Here is a 20239-nt window from a genome sequence, read left to right as displayed (position 1 = left end):
GCAGAGGAGCCTGGTAGGCTGCAGTCCATGGGGTCGATAAGAGTCAGACACAACTGAGCGACTTCACTTTCACTTTTCACTTTCATGCACTGGAGAAGGAAATGGGAACCCACTCCAGTGTTCTTGCCTGGAGAATCCCAGGGACGGGGCGCAATATATAAAAAGTATTATACAAGATGACTTGGTGGGATATATGTCAGGTTATTCAAGGCTGGTTCAACATTTGAAAATCAACTAATGTAATCCATCACATCAACATATTAAAATATAAAAATCATATATAATATCAACAGATATAGAAAAAGTATTCCACAAAATCCAAAATCCATTCATGATAAGACTCTTAGTATGGGGAATTTTCTCAACTTGGTAAAGAATACCTAAAAACAACCTACAGCTATGTTCATATATAATGGTGAGAAACTTGATGTCTTTTCCCTAAGAGAGGAACAAGGCAAGATATTCCCTCTCACACTTCTATGCAACACTGTACTGTAAGTCCTAGCTAATGCAATAATGCAAGAAAAGGAAATAAAAGATTAACAGATTGGGAAGGAAGATACAGAAGGATCTTTTTTCATAGATGATATGACCATTATGTGAAAAATTCCAAGGAATCACTAAAAGAAACTGCTGGACCAAATCAGTGATTAAGTCAAGGCTGCAGGATGTAAGGTTAATATATGAAAATAGATAGCTTTCCTATATACCACTAACAAGCAACTGGAATCTGGAATTAAAAACATACTACCATTTACAAATGGATAGAGGAAGGGAGTGAAAGAGTGTTGGAGGAGGAAGAAGGAATGGAAGACGGAAGGGAGGAAGGAAAAAAAATTTAAGTCAAACAAATGTATGAGATCCATAGGAAGAAAACTATAAAACTCTGAATAAGGAAACCAAAGAATATGTAAATAAATGAAAATCGTAGATGGGAAGATGAAATATTGTTATGAGGTCAATTCTTCCAACTCTATCTGTAGATTTAGCAAAATCCTAATAAAAACCCCAGCATACTACTTTCTGAATAGCAACAAAATGATTCTAAAGTTGATATAGAGAGGCAAAAGACTCAAAATAGCCATCACTGTGGAAGAAAAAGGACCAAGAGGACTGATACTACTTGACTCACTAAAAAGTGACGGTAATCAAGACCGTGGTACCAGTGAAAGAATACACAAACAGATGAATGGAACACAACAAAGAGCCCAGAAACAGACCCACACAAATAAAGTCAACTGATCTTTGACAAAGGAGCAGAGGTAATCCAACAGAGAAAGGACAGTCTTTTCAACAAATGGTAACAACTGCATACCCACATGAAAAAAAAAAATCTAGACACTGACCTTATATCTTTCACAAAAAATAACTCAACATAGATCATACACCTAATGTAAAATGCAAAACAGTTTGAGAAGAAAAAAAATCTAAGTGGTCTCTGGTTTGTCAATGAGTTTTCAGATGTTAACACCAAGAGTACAATCCATAAAAGAAAAAGTTAAAAAGCTGGACTTCATTTAAATTAAAAATTTCTACTCTTTGAAAGACACTGTTAAAAGAATAAAATGGAACCCACAAATGGAAGAAAATATCTGATAAAGGACTTATATCCAAAAATTTTAAAGAGCTCTTAAAACTCAACAATAAGAAAACAATCCTATGATAAAATGGATACAGAACTGAACAGACATCTCAACAAAGACGATGTATAGGTGAATTAGCATATGAACTGGTGCTCGACATTAGAGGTCTTTTTATTTTTTTGTGAAGTTGCTCAGTCGTGTCTGACTCTGCGACCTGTGGACTGTAGCCCACCAAGCTCCTCCACCCATGGGACTCTCCAGGCAAGAATACTGGAGTGGGTTGCCATTTCCTTCTCCAGGGGATCTTCCCGACCCAGGGATGGAACCTAGGTCTCCCACATTGTAGGCAGACGCTTTAACCTCTGCACCACCAGGGAAGCCCCTTAGAGGTCATTAGACATTGCAAATCAAAACGGGATACCATTACATGCCTACTGAAAGTGAAAATGAAAGTGAAGTCGCTCAGTCATGTCTGACTCTTTGCGACCCCATGAACTGTAGTCTACCACGCTCCTCTGTCCACAGGATTTTCCAAGCAAGAGTACTGGAGTGGGGTGCCATTGCCTTCTCCATGGCTAAAATCTAAAACAGTGACGAACACTGGGGACAATGTGGAGCAACAGAAACTCTCATTCATTGTTCCTGGGAATGTAAGATGGTACAGCTACTGTTATAGACTCAGTGCTGTGTCCCCTCGAAATTGATACACTGAAGCTCTAACTCCCAGTGTGATGATATTAGGAAGTAGGGTCTTCCTAATATCAGGGTGAGGGTCAGGGTTAGGGTCAGGATGAGGGTGAGGGTCAGGGTGAGGGTGAGGGTGAGGGTCAGGGTCAGGGTCAGGGTCAGGGTGAGGGGTCAGGGTCCTACCTTCCCTTCCTAGGGAGGTAATGATGTTTAAACGAGGTAATAATTCAGGGCCCCAGTGATGGGATTAGTGCCTTTAAGAAGAAGAACAAGAGACAACAGAGATTTCTCACTCTATCACATAAGGGCACAGCAAGAAGGCAACTGCCCACAAGACAGGAAGAGGACCCTTAAGAAGAACCAAATTTGCTGGCATTTTCATTCTGGACTTCCCAGCCTCCAGAACTGCAAAAAATAATGTTTTGTTTAAGCCACCCAGTCTGTGGTATTCTGTGACAGCAGCCTAAGACTAACACAGCCACTTTGGAAAAGAATTTGGCAGTTCCTTACAGAGCTAAACATAGGCTTACCATACAACCCAGCAATCCCTCTCTTAGGTCTTTACCCAAATTAGTTAAAAATGTACGCCAACCCAAAAACCTGCACACGAGTGTTTATACCAGCTTTATTCATGACTGCCAAAAGACGTCCCTCAATAGGTGAATGGATAAACAAACTGTGGTACTTCCGCACAATTCAGTGTTATCAGCAATAAAAACAAATGAGCTGTCAAGCCACAAAAATACACGGAGGAACCGTTTATTTTTTAAAAAGCAATCAGAAAAGACTTCATAACATATGATTCCAACTATTTGACATTCTAGGAAGCAAAATCATAAAGACAGAAAAATCAGTGACTGGCAGAGATGGTAGGTAAAGACAGGAGCAAATAGGTGGAACATGGAATTTTTAGGGCAGTGAAACTATTCTGTATGATTATGTAATGGTTGATTCAAGACATTATGCATTTAGCAAAACTCACAGAACTATACTACATGAAGACTGAACCCCAATGTAAGTTATGGACTTTAGTTAATAATATGTATCAATATTGGTTCATCAATTGTAATGAATGTACTGCATCAGAGCAAATGTTAATAATAGGGGAACTGGACCATGGAGAGAGAGAAGGAGAAGAAAAAGAGCAAACACTGTACTTTCTAATAAATATTTTTATAAACCTAAAACTGCTCTAAGAAATGGCCTATAAATTAAAAAACAAAGGCATTCAAAACAGACTAAAAGAATACACATACTATATTTTAAAAATTATTTTAAAGTAATTATGTCAAGTAGAATGAATAAATTTAGCATTAAGAGAACAACAATATGATCCAGAAGAAATTATATCCAGAAAATTCTAACTGCTGATACTTTATCCACTTAACACAATCTCTAATCCTTTTTTGTTGTTTTATATTAATTAAAAATCATGCTACCTCCCCTTGGTGTTGTTTTCTAGAGAGAACAAATGATAAAATGCGTTAAAAATTAAAAAAAGAGGTATCATAGAACCTATTAAAGATTATTAATGATGAGAAAAGATAAGATGTTTCCTTTGAATGAAGAGGGAGTTAGGCTTGGTAAGGATTCAATGAAACTTCTAACTAACTAATGAAGGCTAAACTTATCACAAATTATAAGCACAAAGAGAGTGTTCTATTAAATCAAAGCCTTTTTCAGTTGAATTGGAAGGCTATGTGGAGAAGCAGCTTAAATTCAATAAAGTATGAGTCACAGGTTACCTGAAACCTCTTCCCTGGGAAGAAACTTGTTCTATCTGGAGGTATTTAATTTCTACATCAGTGTAGATATTTTCAAGTTCACGACTTTAAGAATTTTCTGGTCAATATTGATAGGAAGACTATAATTTGATAAGTGGAAAAACAGCTTTCTCTTTCTTCTATGGCAAACAGACACAAAAAACTTGCCCTTACATATAATAGTTCCTTTTTGCTAACTGATAGAATTTTAAGGCTTAAAAGAAATCAAAGAGATAATCAAGCCCCTTTATTTACTGTCTCCAGACTCTTGTTAATAAAACAAAACAACTCTTAAAATTAACAACACTAATCCTTTATTGAAATGGCTTTCATGTAATAATGTCATACCCATTAATAGACCTCAGCCATTCACTTAAGCCCATAAGTAGCCTGATCAGATTCCATTAAAATAATGTATGATTTCTTTAATTCCAGCATGATTTAGCTACAGATTTATTTCATACTGAACTTTAAAAAAAAATGGATTCAAGAACAGGTGTCTCAGGCTAGATTTGGGGCTGCATAAATAAGCTTTGTGTTAGGGATGATAAGAATACATTTAAAATTTTAATTGAAGAATGCCAGGCACCAGAGGCAAAGAGCATGCAATTTTTAAAAATGCTAAATAAAGCCAGCTGCCAAAAAGGGCAAGCTCACTGAGATTACAGCTGTTCACTATCATGCAACAATAATACAAAAGTTCTCTATTTCTTGAGGTATGTCTTACCCACTTGGTGGACTATGGCCTCTGCACATCATTTCTGTACCCTGGGGTTAGGTTACCATAGCATGGCATAAAACTATTCAAAGTGAAGGAAAAATGACTTTTTGCATATCTATCATTTAATATTATCTATATTCATATCTCTTCTAATTAATTTGGGAGATTGAAAATATATGTTGTCTCTCATTCCAATAACAAAAGAGACTGCAAAATAACAAGTAAGGGGGGGAAAAAAAGAGCCTGAGCTTTTCACCTTCTCCTTATTTCTGGTAGTCACTAATCAAACCACAGAAAAGAGAAAGGATAGGAGAACAAGAAATGGCCTTTCAAAAATTCCACAAATCAAAGGCTTTTTTTGTAAGTAGCTCTTACCTCTGGTCTCTGTTACAAATTAAACTAATTAAACATGGAATTGAATAACAACATACTATGTTTTATACTAAAAAAGCAATAACTTTAAAATGTTAGTTTGCTCTTGACAACAGATAATCTTCTCAAAATACAGCTCGTGGAATCATTTATTTCCCTGTTATTTTAAAGAATGACATAACAAGATAGAGGGTTCAGGCTGCTTTTTAGCCACAATGCAAAGATTTCATTCAAACTTTTCCCAAATGATTCTTTTCCCTCCTTTTCTTTTAATCTGCTCAGCATACTCTAAAGAGCCAGGCAATTCATTTCAATGAGACTGAACTGCAAGGCAGTCTATAAGAAACGGTACGGCAAATGCATCAATTTACGTAGGAGTTTTCTTATGTATCTTTGGCCACTCCTAATTTTATTCAAATTCATAGATAATTCTGCTACTAAAACAGAGAGAAACATGTTTAAATAGTTGAGGACATATTACAGTTGTTATATTAAAATATGTATTAGGTTTTTTGTTAAACAACTGAAAATGCCATTGAATATACAGTTTTATATAAAACCAATTCTAAACATTTATATCAGCATAGAACATAGAAACCATGATTGCTATTTATCACTAACGTATATTTCTTTCCAGGCTTAAAAAAAAAAAAAGTTCAAAGAACAGATTTTATTTAATCAAATGAGAAACATTTAAATTATTCACAGCAGACCAGGGAACGGTGATTTGTCCATATATACATTAATTAGTTCAAAACTAACATATTAACATTAATGACCCAGAAAAAAAGGAGCTTGAAGCTATTATCAGATTTTAAAAATGTCACAAATATAGACATAACATTTACTATTCATATCATGGATGCCTATATGCACATACTACAAAATTAGGGAATCTTTATGCCTCCCTTGCCTTTATTTTTGGTGTCTGGAATACTGTTCAACTGACATGGAGCAATTTATCCTTTTTTCTCGTTGAAAAAATTCCCCCATATCCAACCATTTGATTAATAATTTAACGTCATATTCTAAATTACATTAGCAGAAAATGCACCTCTTGATGTAGTTTAATACTTTCATGTGTGTTTAATTTAAAAAGTACAAATCTTTCAGGGTGACATTCATTGTTTATATTTTTGGCACTATTTGTAACACAGGGTCGAGTAATAATAACAATGTTAATCCTATGTCACATCCTCAATTTAATCAAAACATTTCCTAACAAGCAATTCTATATTAACTTAATTACTTTTGCTGACATTCTTCAAAAGCATGGTTACATTTATTTATTGTTTGCCACAAACTGTTGCTAATGAGTTATAAAATTATGTGTTGAATTCCTATAAATACAAAACCTATCACAAAAATTGCAATTACTCTGAATGTAAACATTGATTTTCAGTTTTACCTATTCAATGACAGTAGTGAATGAATATAAAATGTAAGGTTTTATATAACTAAAGCACAAACATCTTCATACCTTTATAGCTGAAAAAATACCTGCATCTAAACATCTTCTATCAAATTTGATTTGGAGTCCCTTGAGAAACACAACATAATTAGCTATCCGACTGATTTTTCAGTCACATTCTACTAAACTGAGAAGCAGATGGTTTAATGCTCTCTTCCACATAACTCAGCAAATCACAGGCAGAAGGGGAAATGATGCCCAGGAGTTCGGATACTTTGGCATTGCTCTAAGTAAGATATAATAGGCACACAGCATTAAAAACAAAACAAAAACAAAAACACATCATTCCAAGCACTTCCAGTGTGCAGAATTCTATATCTAAGATTTCTGGTCATTTTACAGCTTTTCCAAGACCAGTTCAAATGCCATTTTTTTTTTTCATTATTTTGGCTGGACTGACTGTACCCCCCAGTCTTGGGAAGGTTTGTATCCTGGTTTGTTTGTATCTTTATAAACTACTAACCACAGGTTACCTCATGAAACAAAAATGTTTGTGTTAATCTTTTTAGACGGAAAGCTTCTTGAGAACAGGGACTCTGTCTCAATTATTTACACTAAGATTGGCAAAATTTTCAGGTTCTGAGGTCAGACTGGGGATTTCTTATTATCTCTGGCAAATAATTAATCTATATAAAATGTGAATAATGATGGCACCTATCATAAAGGTTTATTGTGAATATTAAATAACAACATATTCAAAGTTCTTAAGCACTGTTACATTTTAAGGTTCACTAAATGTTAGCTATTGCTGAATGTAATATTGCTTTCATAATACCTGAACTGAGGAAGTATTCCATAAATATTTACTGAATCAAAGATATCCAAAGAGACAGACACATACACATATAGCTGAGATCTCATATAGGAAAATGCTCTAGTCCATAAAGTACTTTTAAACTTTGCTATTTTTTTAAAATAGCATTTTTTCAGTATAACAACAATTAGGCCACCATATTTTAAAAACATTTTCCAAGCATTACCATGCCTATGATCTCATGTGCTCTGCATCAAGAGCTTGTGAATTGTATAGATTAGAATCATAATATAATCATTATCACGTTATATTTCCTTTAGTTGATATAACTGGAAATGGAAAGCAACATTTTTCAAGGATCATTTTGCTTGATGAGGTAGTAGTTACCTCATGCAAAGAGCTGACTCATTGGAAAAGACTGATGCTGGGAGGGATTGGGGGCAGGAGGAGAAGGGGACAACAGAGGATGACATGGCTGTATGGCATCACTGACTCGATGGACGTGAGTCTGAGTTAACTCCGGGAGCTGATGATGGACAGGGAGGCCTGGCGTGCTGCGATTCATGGGGTACAAAGAGTCGGACACGACTGAGTGACTGAACTGAACTGAGTAGTTTCGTTGCTAAGTCGTGTCCGACTCTTTCGACCCCACAGACTGCAGCCTGCCAGGGTCCTTTGTCCATGGAATTTTTCAGGCAAGAATACTGGAGTGGGTTGCCATTTCCTTCTCCAGGGTATCTTCCTGACCCAGGAATCGAACCCGGGTCTCTTGCATTACAGGCAGATTCTTTACCAACTGAGCTATGAGGGAGGCTACCTCATTTTGCTTAGAGGTGATTTAATTAAACAAAAAAAAAAAGGCTTCACAACAACTGAGTAACAATTATTGGGTAGGCATTATTAGGTAAAAAGGGGACAGAATAAATCAAACAAGAATCTCAAAAAAGTCACAATATACTTACATAGACAAGTAAACAAGCTATTTAAAGACTATATTCTTAAGTGAGAACATGAGGTCAATTGGAGAGAAAGATCACAAAGGAAGTGATACTAAAAGATACACAGGATTTCATGGGATGAAATAGAGGAAAGAGTTTCTAGAAAGAATAAGTATGTTCCCAGCATAAAATGAAAGTGCACAGAAGTTTGAAGGAATAAATTTGTAGTTGGGCTGGTGAGACCAGGAATCCAGGGCAAATTCTGAGAAGTGGGCAGTATAGAAGAAGCAGCTTAATTTTATGTTTTCTAAGTAAGGAGTTAATATGTATCTCTCTAGTAACTGCACAGCCATGGTAGCTTTTAAGAAACAAAGTCATGTTTAATTTTGGAACTATCACTCTGCTGGCAGGGTAGAGAATGGATTAAAAGGGGATAGCTTCTGAAAGCAAAGGGGACAGTTAGGAGACAGAGAGAGATTAGGGATATGAAGATAACTTAAAGATAAATATACTTCACTATGACCTACCAACACACTTCTAGGCACATGTACAGCTTTCCAATCAATATGTTGCAAAATATTTAATGGAAGATAAAAACTTAAGGAGTTAGATATAAAATGAACAGAAGAGAGCACAAAAATAGATCCATACATTGTCAATAGATTTTTGACCAAGGCACCAAAATGATTTGAAACTGAAAGGTCAGTTTTTCAATATGTAAGTCTGGAACAACTGGATAAACATATAGAAAACAATAAACCTCAACCCCTACCTCAAAGGATTGGAGTTTCAGCTTTAGCATCAGTCCTTCCAAAGAACACCCAGGACTGATCTCCTTTAGGATGGACTAATTGGATCTCCTTGCAGTCCAAGGGACTCTCAAGAGTCTTCTCCAACACCACAGTTCAAAAGCATCAATTCTTCTGCGCTCAGTTTTCCTTATAGTCCAACTCTCACATCCATACATGACCACTGGAAAAACCATAGTCTTGACTAGACGGACCTTTGTCAGCAAAGTAATGTCTCTGCTTTTTAATATGCTGTCTAGGTTGGTCATAACTTTCACTCCCAGTGATGTCTTTAATACTTCAGCCAGAAAGTTTCTCTGATTTCTGATGACCCACAAAATTCCAAACCTTTCTTATGACACTTAACCTATCCTACCTTTGTCACATTTACAGATCTCTGTTTTAACATACTCAATGCAAGTTCCTAAAAGGCAGAGGCTGTATCTTATTCCCTTTAGCATCTAGAAACACGCAAATTTTTACATGGTGACTAATGCACTTCCCTGCTTTTGTAGGTAACTCACATGTGTATAATTCCACTAAAGATGATGGCCTATTACTATTTCTGACTCCATGGAATTAGTCTATAATCTATAAAAACCAATGGAAGAGAGATAAAGAAATTCTACATTTGTCATACCCAGAGCTCTCGCACGTAAAACTTGCCAAAACGGTTAGGTGGCATTTAGCTTTCTTTAGCATGTCAACAATTATCTTAATTATAGAATCATTCTAAACTTGCATGTGATCTACAGACTGTAAACAAATAAGACTCTTATCACAATGTAATCCATTGATTGCATTTTAAAGAGAATATGAGAGGGAGAAGAAGAGAGACAGATCAACAAACCAGGGGACTAAGAGCTCATATTAGAAAAAAAGTCTTTACTTTATGAAAAGATTTCCTTTGGAATTCTTTACATAGTCCCACTGGAATATTTAAAACATAACTTAATTATAACAATTTAATTTACAGCAAATTTTAAGAACACACTTTTAATATAAAAGGTATATGAGTACTTACAAAAACATTGATAATTTCTGATACAGGTATCAAGGTCAGGGCCCCAGACATTCCCATGGGAAATTTAGAGAGCCTGGATGATTCTATTTCTAGCAAACTTGAGTAGGTTCTAAAGAGACGTAAGAGGATTTTTCAAAAACTTTTCCAATGAAATTATTTCCACTCCACAATGACTTCTTATGCTAATTATGTATTGCCGCTTCCTAAAGCATACCTCTTTTCATCTCTGAACTCATTCTGCCAGATCTTTGTACAAAAGGGGCAGGGTATATTGCTAAAAAAATTCATTCTTAGCAACAGACCATTTAAAAAAATGACAATTTAGTAAAAGTGCTTCACACAGCTTGCACAGTATAGTCACACTGGACCAGGATACAGAAGAGAAGCCTGCAATGTGGGAGACCTGGGTTCGATTCCTGGATCAGGAAGATCCCCTGGAGAAGGAAATGGCAACCCACTCCAGTATTCTTGCCTGGAGAATCCCATGGACAGAGGAGCCTGGCAGGCTACAGTCCATGGGGTCGCAAAAGTCAGACATGACTTAACAACTAAACCACCACCACCACAAGGGATGGATTTTGGTTTTTTATTACATTTATTGTGTGTTGGTCAAGTGGTTGGCATTGTGTAAATAACCCAGAAGACCTAGGCCCTGCTGCCGTCTGTAATCGCCTTCAAGATAAAATAAATAGCTAAAAAAATGCAAAAATATTGGGTTGGCCAAAAAGTTCATTTGGGTTTTTCTGCGAGATGTTAGGGAAATGTGAACAAACCTTTTGGCCAACCCAACAGAATGGTACTGCTTAAAGTTTTCTTCAAAATGCTCCCAACAGCAAAGGAGGGTAAACTTCTACTACTAAGGATTTGAAGGCTGGACTAAACCTATGGATTGAATTTGATATTTTATCAAAATTTTCATTTTAGACCATTATATATCTTGTCTGTTTTATCATCTGAAAACAATTTAGCTTACATACCAGCAAACAAAATTGACAGTCCAGAAAAATGTACTGTGTTTATCCTGGCAGTTTGCAAACCTCTGACTCACTTTCTCCATGTTTACTCATATTTCAACATAAGAAGCATCTGTAGGACAGACATGGAAATAAATATCAACAGCCATGTTTAAGACGTGGGCGCACTCTGGGCAAAACTGTTGTGTGGACAAAGCTTCAGCTCTCTACTCCCATATTGCATAACTATAAATAAGATACCATAGGTTCCTTTCTTTCCACAGGTGTTAAGATGAAGATAAGAAAGTATCAGAGGGAAAGGTAGTTTGAGTTCTTCTGAGATACACATATATTCTAACTGGTATTTTATATTCCTGAGACAAAAATCTTTCTTTCCTTTATGGACCATGAACAGCAAAAGAAGTCTTGCAAAGGCTGAAATGAAAGTCTTTATGTACCTGCAAATGACATGTGTTTAAGTCAGTAGTTCTCAAAAGAGCAGGGTGTAGGGCAGAGAGACCTATTAGAGTCTTGAAGCAGGGATAGCTAGCTCAGTCTTCAGATCATCTCCCTGTACCACTACCCCACTCCCACAGACACAACCAATTTTAAAGTCACTAATTACAGTGAGCCACTGTTGTAGGTAGGAGTATACCTTCTATCTCAGGTATACTGGTGTAGAAAAAATATTAAGGCAACTGCAGAGGGACTATCTGACTGGTCCAGAATTTTACTATGTTTAATTGCAGAGCGAGTCTAGTGCTTAAGGTTATTCTCAGAAGTTATTTCTCCTCTCTGGATCTCTTTCAATTTTTCCATGTAACTTCATAATTTTAAAAGGGAAAACTGTCTATGAAGTCCCTATAAAGACCTAGTTTTCATCTCAGAATAAAGGATAACTTTTCTATTTTTGCAAATTATAATCTAATAATATATTCCATTACAACATTTTTCTTTTAAAACTTGGGGACCGGACATAGACAATGAAAAGAAACTCTGTGTGAAAATCATCTTAATACCTTTTATAGCTTTTAATCACTTTCCTTTATGACTACAGTCCCATAAAAGTGTGTAGGGAGATAAGTATTGAATATCATGGGCTTTATTAAAGCAAATCTGAGGTTCAGAAGCGATAATTAACTGCTTAAGTTCAGAAGGCTAAAAACAACAGAACTGAGATCAGACACAGTTAAACTCATAGACCACTATCCTTTCCTCTTCCTCACATTACCTAAACAGAGAAATAAAGATATTTTTACAGCACGGGATCTAAAATTTTAAATGCACTTATTTCATATTCTACTTAATCACCAAAGGCTGAAAATACTGCTGTAAAAATACTATGTAGAAGCAGGTCCGTAGTCTCTCCTAACAGGTTATGTCTGTAGATTATCAACCATATCATTAGTTTATCAATCAGTCCATCTGAGATCAACCATTGTTAAGGATACAAGCTTGTTAGATTATCTGGATGACTTCAATAGACATCTGAGTAGTTTTGTAAATGTCACAAATATTAGTTTCACAGGAAGAAGTTAAAGTATAATTTAATTTGTCTCAGCTTGCTAAAGATTTTCCTTTTAACCTTAGTGAGGTATTTGCTTAAAGAGTTTAATAATAGAATAACATATGATCCAGCACTTTCATCTCTGGGTATATTTCAAAGGAAATGAAATCACTATCTTGAAGAGATATCTGCACCCTTATGTTCACTGTAGCATTATTTATAATAACTCAGTCATTGGAAACAACTCAAACGTCCATTGATGAATGAATGGATAAAGAAAATGATACATATATACACACACATGTATATGTATATATATATGCACAGACATTTTTATATACACACAATGCCATATTATTCAGTCATGAGAAAGAAAGAAACCTTGTCATTTGCAACAACACGGACAGGCCTTAAAGATATTATGCTAAGTGAGATAAGTCAGCCAGAGAAACACACACACTGCATGATCTCCATTGGAAAAGAGAATGGACTGGTGGTTGCCAGAGGTAAAGAGAGGTGAAGGCAGGGAAAGTTGGGGGAAAGGGGTGATGGTGGTCAAAAGTATAAACTTTCAAAAGAAAAGGATATATAAATTCTGAGGATGTGCTGCCTTTATTTTTCTGGGCTCCAAAATCACTGCAGATGGTGACTGCAGCCATGAAATTAAAAGATGCTTACTCCTTGGAAGGAAAGTTATGACCAACCTAGGCAGCATATTAAAAAGCAGAGGCATTACTTTGCCAACAAAGGTCCATCTAGTCAAGGCTATGGTTTTTTCCAGTGGTCATGTATGGATGTGAGAGTTGGACTGTGAAGAAAGCTGAGCACAGAAGAATTGATGCTTTTGAACTGTGGTGTTGGAGAAGACTCTTGAGAATCCCTTGGACTGCAAGGAGATCCAACCAGTCCATCCTAAAGGAGATCAGTCCTGGATATTCATTGGTAGGACTGATGTTGAAGCTGAAAATCCAATCCTTTGGCCATCTGATGCAAAGAGCTGACTCACTGGAAAAGACGCTGATGCTGGGAAAGATTGAGGGCAGGAGGAGAAGGGACGACAGAGGATGAGATGGTTGGATGGCATAACTGACTCAATGGACACGGGCTTGGGTGGCCTCCAGGAGTTGGTGATGGACAGGAAGGCCTGGCGTGCTGCAGTTCATGGGGTCGCAAAGAGTCGGATACGACTGAGCGACTGAACTGAACTGAACATACAGCATGGTGACTATAGTTAACAATACTGTATTGTAGAGTTGAAGGTAACTAACAGAGTAAATCTTAAAAGTTCTCATTACAAGAAAAAACATTTCTAGCCATGTGAGAAGACAGATTTTTACTAAACTTATATTGTATATCTTAAACTAATAAAGGAAAGTTGCTCAGTCGTGTCTGACTCTTTGCGACCCCATGGACTAGCCTACCAGGATCCTCTGTCTATGGGATTTTCCAGGCAAGAATACTGGAGTGAGTTGCCATTTCCTTCTCCAAGGGATCTTCCTGACCCAGGGATCAAACCCAGGTCTCCCACATTGTAGACAGACGCTTTACCAAACTAATAAAATGTTATGTCAATTACATCTCTAATATAATTGGAAAAAAACTGTTCAACCAAGGTAGAAAACTAAATTACCTTCCTATTCTCTCTACATAAAACAGTAATGCAAAATTGTTATCCTACAGACAACAATTATGCAAATTTTAAATAAAATGCAGGAAACATAGCATTATGTAAGTGCTTTAGACTTCCCAGGTGGCCCAGTGGTAAGAATCTGCCTGCTAAGGCAGGAGACCCAAGAGATCTGGTTAGATCCCTGGGTTAGCAAGATCCCCTGGAACAGGAAATGGCAATCCACTCCAGTGTTCTTGCCTGGAAAATCCCAGGGACAGAGGAGCCTGACAGGCTACAGTCCGTGGGGTCACAAAGATTTGGACAAGACTGAGCACAAGGTAAGGGGCCTTAGGCAGAAGACCCCCAAATACACGTTAGATATGTACTTTAGAGTACTAAGGACTTACCCATGTCACAATAAATTTTAATTGTTTGTTCTAGTTGTCTGCCTTTCCCCCAGGCTGACCAGATAGTACATAGTCCTTGCTGTCCAAGGGACTCGCAAGAGTCTTTTCCAACACCACAGTTCAAAAGCATCAATTCTTCGGCACTCAGCTTTCTTCACAGCCCAACTCTCACATCCATACATGACCACTGGAAAAACCATAGCCTTGACTCGTTGGACCTGTGTTGGCAAAGTAATGTCTCTGCTTTTTAACACGCTGTCTAGGTTGGTCATAATTTTCCTTCCAAGGAATAAGCATCTTTTAATCTCATGGCTGCAGTCACCATCTGCAGTGATTTTGGAGCCCCCAAAAATAAAGTCAGCCAACTTTTCCACTGTTTCCCCATCTATTTGCCATGAAGCGATAGGACCGGATGCCATGATCTTAATTTTCTGAATGTGAGGTTTAAGCCAACTTTTTCCAGCAAGCAGCAATCTATCCAAACATACACTTAAGTCAGATACCTCTAGGGCATTAAATTTTTTCATATTTATAAGCACTGTTTCTTACTAGTCATTATTTTCATTTAAAAGAAAGTTTTTCAATTAGATTTATCAAATTAAGTAATTCAGTTTAATTTATGACAATGAAAGACAAGAGAAGGAAATGCAAAACACCTAAATGGTTTAATTGCTAATCTGAACATGAAGGGAAAAAAATAATGGAGAACTGAGTTTAAATGGCTTAAGCTCCCTAATGCTAAATCAATGTATTCAAGAGTAAACAGCAACTACAAAAGTATCTTGGAAACCGGTAGTCATACATAGCCTAAAACAGTCAACAAAATTTAACAAATCAATTACTGTTGAAAGATACTTCAAACTATTAAATGCCAAGATTCCCATTCTAAATTATCATAAGGAATCTATTTGGAAGAATCAAGCCTATTACATGTAGTTAGTTCAGGTTTAGGAAACATTCTGCGATACAGAAAAATAACTGACCATTTTATCAACAACTTTAGAACCGACATGACAGTTGTAGGTAACAAGGAAAGATTATTTTCAATTGGAAGCATAATTTTTATATTTTGCTTCACTAAACCAAAATTTTGGAGAAGGAAATGGCAACCCACTACAGTATCTTGCCTGGGAAATCCCACGGACAGAGGAGCTTCACAGGCTATAGTCCACGGGGTCAGAAAGAGTCAGAAACAACTTAGCAACTAAACAGCAGCATTTTACTACAAAGGATATGGTTTCATACACAAATAGAAAAAAACGAAGGAGAAAAACAAAGAACTGAACTTACAACAATCTATGATTTGGCTATTCAAATGATCAAATGTGGATACTAATTTCTATACTGGTGACAGATTTGCACAGAAATCACTAAATTCCACCTGCAGGCACATTGTGTCAAGTGAGTACAAACAGCAATAATTTCATGGCAGTCGTGTCATAATATCCTAAAAATCTTTGTACAGGTCAGAATAATAACAGCTTTAGTTGACTTATGGTTAACTGAAGGATTAATGTCAAAGAGCTTATTAAAATTCACTCTGATTTCTCTAATTCTAGAAATAGGTTTCTCCAAAAGGTACATATATAGATAGTGTATATAAACAGACATAGAAGTGGATGGCAATCATACTTTTCATAAAAATTAAGGTATTCCAAGTTGTAAAATAAACCTCTTCTTTTGGATATAAGATTAGCATCTAAATTATTTTACTTATAATGAATTCTGAAAGAACATTGAAAATAACTACTAGTTTAATTAAAGGTGTCCAACAGGCATAGGTTAATTCATTAGCATGAAGAAAGATGTATGATTTTATACAGTATCTGTAGTGAAAAAGCAAAGATATATTTAATTAAAATTATAATTCTATGATACCATAATAAAATGATTTCTTTAATCAGGGACAGCAAATTACTAAGAAGAAAATACCACTGGTAACTCTTCAGTACCTAAAATTATATGAAAGATTCAGGAAAAGTTACAGGGTAGAGGGAGGAAAGAGGATAGAGTTATTAAATTCATCATATTATTTAGTTCCCAGACATTAAAAACCGTTCTATGCTTCTAATCACTATTCTGCTAGGTAAGGCATTTGACAGTAGCGTTCTAGGAAGGACTTAGACTGGAGGTAGGTAGAGTGAATGTATTAACCAGAGTTCTGTCGTTTATAAGCTGTGTGATTGTGGATAAGCCACTTAGTATCTACCAGGTCTTAAGAGTCCACATAAAAAAAGTAAGGATGATTTTGAGAGTCTGTTTAACTGTAACATGAAGAAATTCTGAATGTTTCAAATTCAAGCCTTTACATAAAAATATTTTATTGATGTATAGTTGCTTTACAATGTTATTTTCTGCTGTACAGCAAAGTGAATCAGCCATATGTGGATATATAACCCCCTTTTTTGGATTTCCTTCCCATTTACATCACCAGAGAGCATTAAGCAGATTTCCATATGCTATACAGTAGGTTCTCATTAGTTGTCTATTTTATATATTTATTTTTCTTCCATTTATTTTGGCCGTCTTTATTGGCTGTCTATAGCACTTTATAATTTCCAGCGTAACAGTCGTCCTTAGCTTTTCTTAATTATTATTCCTGAGAATCTTATATTTTTTGTGCAAAAGTAATTACATTTTCTAACTGCTGTTTTTCAGATGTGTAAAAACACAACAGACTCTTTTCCAATAATATCATGTCTACTAGAACAGGTATTGTTCAAAGTAAAGTGAAAGTCTCAATGACTCAGTCATGTCCAATTCTTTGCGAGTCCATGGACTGCAGCCCACCAGGCTCCTCTGTCCATGGAATTCTCCAGGCAATAATACTGGAGTGGGTTGCCATTCCTTTCTCCATATTTTATATTTTTAACCTTCATGTTCTATAGTTGCCACTACATACTACAAAATATATAAGGAAGGATTACAATCAAACAAACCAAACAACTACTTGTAGCATATTGGCATGGCCAACCTATGTATCAAATCGGTAAGTCTAGTGAGGCTAACTTTTCACATTTTTTATTAACTGACTGCTACTCATAAAGTTACCTCTCCTTTGAAACGCTGAAACTTATTCTTTGCAGGCTATATGCTTCCACAAGCAAAGAAGCTTGAAACTGAACTAAGTACACAAAATGAAAAAGCCACAGTGAGACAGGTAAGAGTTGCTTTTTCTGTATCTCCCTAACCTTGACACCTAATCTGTTTGTACCAGCTATAAACCACAGACCAGATTAACGGAAGTGCGTGTGTGTTCAGCCGCTCAGTCGTGTCCGACACTTTGTGACTCCATGGACTGAAGCCCACCAGGCTCCTCTGTCATGGGATTTTCCAGGCAAGAATACTGGAGTGGGTTGCCATCTCCTCCTCCAGGGGACTGAACGTCTCCTATGTCTCCTGCACTGGCAGGCAGATTCTTTACCACTGAGAGACCTGAGAAGCTGGATCAATGGAAGAGGAAACCTCAAAACTAAAGCTCAGCTAAGTTTTAGATTAGGAGGTTCACTTTAAAATTTGAAGTGAGCTACAAAGAAAAAACAAATGCTGATATACAGAATAAGGCTCCTAAAGAAGATAACATTCTTATCACAAGATGATACTTTAAATCCATAAAGGACATTTTATAGAGCAACTTAAGGCATTTTATAGAAGAAATTACCCAGTGAAGTATTACTTGTGTTTCCCAAAGGAGGCAAAAAGAAACAAAGGAACTAAAGTTACTCACTTTGCCAATGACATCACTCCTTAATTCACATCTAGTGTTTTAAAGTGTGAAAAAAGGTGCTCAGCTCCATGAGAAATTATATTAACTGAAATGCCTCAGCATTTTGAAAAATGCTGGACTTCTCATAAGATGTGAGTGCAGAGATAGCGTACTGACTTACTACGCATTTCACCTAATCACTTAGTTCCGTATATGTCACACTGTTGGCCCTCAGTGAATATACTATTAAAGACATCTAACAATTACTTGAGCTTATATGTCAGGTACTGTGCTAAGTGTGTTACACATATTAGTGTATTTAATCCTATCAACAACTCAAAGAGGTAAATTAATTGTTACTCTTCATTTTACGGATGAGGAAATGAAGGCCTAGGTTAACTTTACTTGCCCAAGATTACAAAAAGATACAGCAAAGATATTAACAAAGGCAGCCCAACTTTGGACCTTATTTAAAGATCATCACTGTAGAAAAAATAAAACACTAGTGTAAGAAACTCTATCTATACTCTATCTCTTCTATCACCAAGTCCTTGGAGAGAAATTTCTTGCTCATCTTTGCATCTCTTCTCATGCCTAGCATTGTACCTTAAACACATTGTTCCTCCTTAAATGTTTCCTGAATAAAATTAAAATCACATAAACAAATTAGGCTTCATTGTCCTCAACTATAAAATGGAGATAAAGGTACCTGCACTGTCTAGGTGGTTCTCATAGTATGGTCTCTGAACCTGGAAACTTTGTCAGAAATACAAATTTCAGGCCCTGTCTCAGGCTTACTGAATCAGAAAATAGTATTTTAATAAGCTTTCCAGATAATTCTCATGCATGCTGAAGTTTGAGAACCAGCAATCTATGTTATAATTACAAGGATCAAATGAGTACAGTAATGTGAAAGCACCCCAAAAAGAGAAGGTACATCATCATCATTGAAAGAATAAATTATGTTCCTTGAAAAAACTTAGTGATTTTGCTAGATCCAGATAAAATGAACATTAGAGATGAAACTGATAATGAGGGAATTCCCTGGTAGCCCAGCGATTAGGACTCTGCACTTCCATGGCAGAGGGCACAGGCTGGGGAACCAAGATTCCTGCATGCTGTGTGGTGTGGCCAAAAAACAAGACACTTATCATGAAACACTTTGTGAATAAAATATTACCATTCCAGATTTTATCTGGATAATGTATAGTATTCACAATGCAGAGAAAAATACTATAATCCATATGGCTGTAAGTAGAAATCCGATAACTTGGTTATGCAGTAGTTCAACCCAGAGAGATGACAAGTTGCACAGGCTTCTTACCTGACCAGTGTCCAGTGGAGACACCAGATCTGTCTGTGCAGGTCTCGCTTACAGGTCTAAACACAGTTTCCCATCCTCCAGTAGCATAGCGCCAATTGTGAGACTCCAAGATGAGTGTTCGCTGGGTGCCATATGCAATCATAAAGCAGTAGACCACGTGATGGAGCTGACAGCCATAGCCACAGCCTTTGTTGATGTTACACACCAGCTTCTTGGCTTGGCTGCAGTCCTTGGGATTCTGTCAGTAAGGAAGAGAAACAAAGGCGACAATAAACTAGTTGTACGGAGAGGTTAACTTCTCTTTATAGGTGGCAACTGTCAAAAATCAATATAATAAGCCAGGACCAGTTCAGTATATCTTACTAAGCAAGGAATTTAGCTTTTAAGATTAGATTTCAAACAATCCACTGAAAATTTTATGTGCATACTTTGGGAGATGGCAGTGAAAAAGGTCAGTTACTTCAGAAACATCACCAACAAATGTGAAATTAAGCAGTTACATTAATAAATAACAATAATAATATTCTTTCACTTCTCTTTCACTCAGTACATGCAAGTATGATCCTCTTTGAACTCAAAGTTGCACACATTGAAATCGTTATAAAAGGAGGAAAATAGTTTGTTTACTCCAG

At 36.4% G+C, this 20239-nt stretch overlaps 1 protein-coding gene across 8 annotated transcripts in view; it reads right to left on the bottom strand.

Annotated features, from left to right (window-relative positions):
- FUT8 (fucosyltransferase 8) overlaps nt 1-20239 on the bottom strand; it is a 315512-nt gene that overhangs the window by 40300 nt on the left and 254973 nt on the right. For all 8 annotated transcript variants that reach the window (XM_069596833.1, XM_069596835.1, XM_069596832.1 and 5 more), the window contains one exon: nt 19608-19845. In XM_069596833.1, coding sequence (XP_069452934.1) covers nt 19608-19845 — 238 coding nt within the window. The remainder of the gene's footprint in view (nt 1-19607; nt 19846-20239) is intronic.

The sequence above is a fragment of the Ovis canadensis genome, chromosome 7, assembly GCF_042477335.2.
Source record: "Ovis canadensis isolate MfBH-ARS-UI-01 breed Bighorn chromosome 7, ARS-UI_OviCan_v2, whole genome shotgun sequence".
NCBI classification, from domain to species: domain Eukaryota; kingdom Metazoa; phylum Chordata; class Mammalia; order Artiodactyla; family Bovidae; genus Ovis; species Ovis canadensis.
Note: the sequence above shows the minus strand (reverse complement) of the source record. Positions and strands in the feature narration are given on the sequence as shown.